We start from the raw sequence: 2547 nt of genomic DNA, 5'->3' as shown, positions 1-2547 counted from the left end.
AAGTTTGGAATTTGAACACAAATCGTACGAAGATTTTCTATTAATGTAATAATATAAGTGTTGGTATAAATACTCAAGTGTTGAACGACTAATCCTCTAGTAGAAATATTATCAAGGACATATATAATAGGAGTATATATATAATAGGTGTGAATGTTGATATATCTGGTGTCTAATTAAATGCAAATTTGCCACTTAATTTTCCAACAAATTCTGGTATACTGTCATAATAAGTGGTGTACGACAAGAAAATTAAAGCATAATTTCTTCTCCATATATCTGCAAGAAGTTAAGGTCAAGGACAAGGGAGTAAGGATGGCATCAAGTAAAGTTAGGTAAATACCACAGAAATTTAACTATTGGTAACTGAGATTATATAGTATGATGAAATTTCAATCATAAAATATTCGAAAGCATTAATGTTCAAAGCTGGCTAAGCACTAAACAGTGCTATATTTGCACATCGAAATTAATAATTTCGACTTTTGATATATATCTTGTGCATTACCAAATATTGCAATTTAATGGATAACCTATATATATTGTTTTTATGTTGGACTTTCAATGAATGATCCATTGATGCATATTATGAATGATTATAAACAGGGAAAAGCTATCTTGTCATAGGAATATATTTGTAATTTAAGATGGATAAAATAATAAATTGAAGTAGGTCCCACTAATCCAATTGCATATATATGTTCGGTTGCAGGATTTAATTTCTACCTTTGAGACATTGTGCCATGAATTAATAATTGAATATGTTCAGTTGCTAGCAATAAAAGGTAGCTATGTATAACTCGAAAAACAAGGGTAAACTCAATCATTTGATAGCTCAACTATCCTGCAACGGTCACATGCACCACATTCTTCACCCCAATCCCCACTCACTATAGCTAATAATCAAGGCTCCACAAATTAATACGTCTACTAGTACTATTTTCAAATATCTCAGCATTATTAAAGTTTTCTTTTCATTTCCTAAGATAAAACAAGTGTTCATTACAGACGATTGCTTATGGGGAAAACCCTAGTACTACTAAAAACAATGATAATAGTTATGCATAATTAATTGACGTCGACACAGTGATTAATTTATACTAATTAGAAGGGTTCTTTTTTATCCTATTCCATTTTTTATTGTCATAAGTGATAAGATCTATAGTACGAATTTTTAATTTTAAAAATTTGACTTGAGTTTGGATTTCATTGACCCATGAGTCAATCTTCCACAGTCCTAAAAAAATCCCAAAATACCTTTAGAAATCCTTCCAAATGTCTTTCTAATGATACATGAATCCAAATCAATTTGTAACAACCCATATATTTTTAGGGCTCATTTTAAATGGGTAATCATATGATAATGAGTTGTTGCAATCGAACGAGACCATACGCAATTAATCATAAAAAGCATAACCCCTAAGTAAAAAGAAAAGAGAAGTTGGGTAACTTGTGTTGATAGTGTGAAGAAGAGAATAAGAAACTCGGAAAAAAAATGATGTTGATCGAGCGACAAATGAAATCCATTGGGTCCCTTTTAGTGTTCCCATTTTCACTTCACTTTCTTCTCCCTAGTTATGTCCGCAACCATCTCTCTCTCATTTTCTCTCTCTCTCACACACACACACAAATTTACTTATATAAATACCCCACTCATGCAAGAATCTCCTTATAAAACCAAACTCTGCTTCTTCTCTAACAAAGCCAATCACTCTACAAAATTAGGTAGTTGTATGTATGTATAGCATGGCGGATGTGGAGTACCAAAACAAGGCATGCAACAACGCGCCCTTAAAGCTCTTCGGCTTCCACGTCACCGAAGACCAAGAAGACTCTAGGGCGCCCCCGGGCGGGGCAGCGGACGGCCGCAAATACGAGTGCCAATACTGCTGCCGCGAGTTCGCCAACTCGCAGGCCCTCGGCGGCCACCAAAACGCCCACAAAAAGGAGCGCCAGCAGCTCAAGCGCGCCCAAATGCTCGCCACGCGCACCGCCGGCGCCTCCTACCTGCGCAACCCCATCATCTCCGCCTTCTCCCCTCCCGCCCACCTCCTCCCCCCCTCCTCCGCCGCCTGGGTCTACGGCCCGCGCCCCCCGGCCCCCTTCCACGTGTCGCACGGCTGCGTCTTCTCCTCCTCCCCCACCGCCCGGGCCCCACTGGACTCCACTATTGGGCCTTCGCAGCCCCTCATGGCCCACGATGGGCCTTCGCTGAGTAGATTTTCCAGCGATGGGCCCAGTTTCGACGATGCGTTTGGGCTGGATCTCCATCTCAGCTTGGCTCCAGCCGAGCCGTGACTATGAAGAGGATTTTCTCTACATTTTTTTTTTTAGATTTATTTTTCTTCGCACACATTGATTATTTCTGTAATTTGGGTCCAGCATTGTAGAGTATGTCACTCGAATTGGATGGATGTACATACGTTGTATGACTAGCTAGAATTATTATGGTTTTTGATGTGTTGAATAAGTAGTAGCCAATATAGAAAAGAAGACACGGCACAATGATTTATTTTCATGATCTAGACAAGATTATTAACCACTTCA

General features: G+C 38.9%; 1 protein-coding gene across 1 annotated transcript; it reads left to right on the top strand.

Annotated features, from left to right (window-relative positions):
- Window positions 1-1628: 1628 nt before the first annotated feature.
- On the top strand, window positions 1629-2547 carry LOC125190788 (zinc finger protein GIS3-like). The gene has a single exon (XM_048088190.1). The coding sequence runs from the start codon at window positions 1738-1740 to the stop codon at window positions 2296-2298; it is 561 nt and encodes a 186-aa protein (XP_047944147.1). The 5' UTR covers window positions 1629-1737; the 3' UTR covers window positions 2299-2547.

The sequence above is a fragment of the Salvia hispanica genome, chromosome 5 (assembly GCF_023119035.1).
Source record: "Salvia hispanica cultivar TCC Black 2014 chromosome 5, UniMelb_Shisp_WGS_1.0, whole genome shotgun sequence".
Taxonomy (NCBI): Eukaryota; Viridiplantae; Streptophyta; class Magnoliopsida; order Lamiales; family Lamiaceae; genus Salvia; species Salvia hispanica.
Note: the sequence above shows the minus strand (reverse complement) of the source record. Positions and strands in the feature narration are given on the sequence as shown.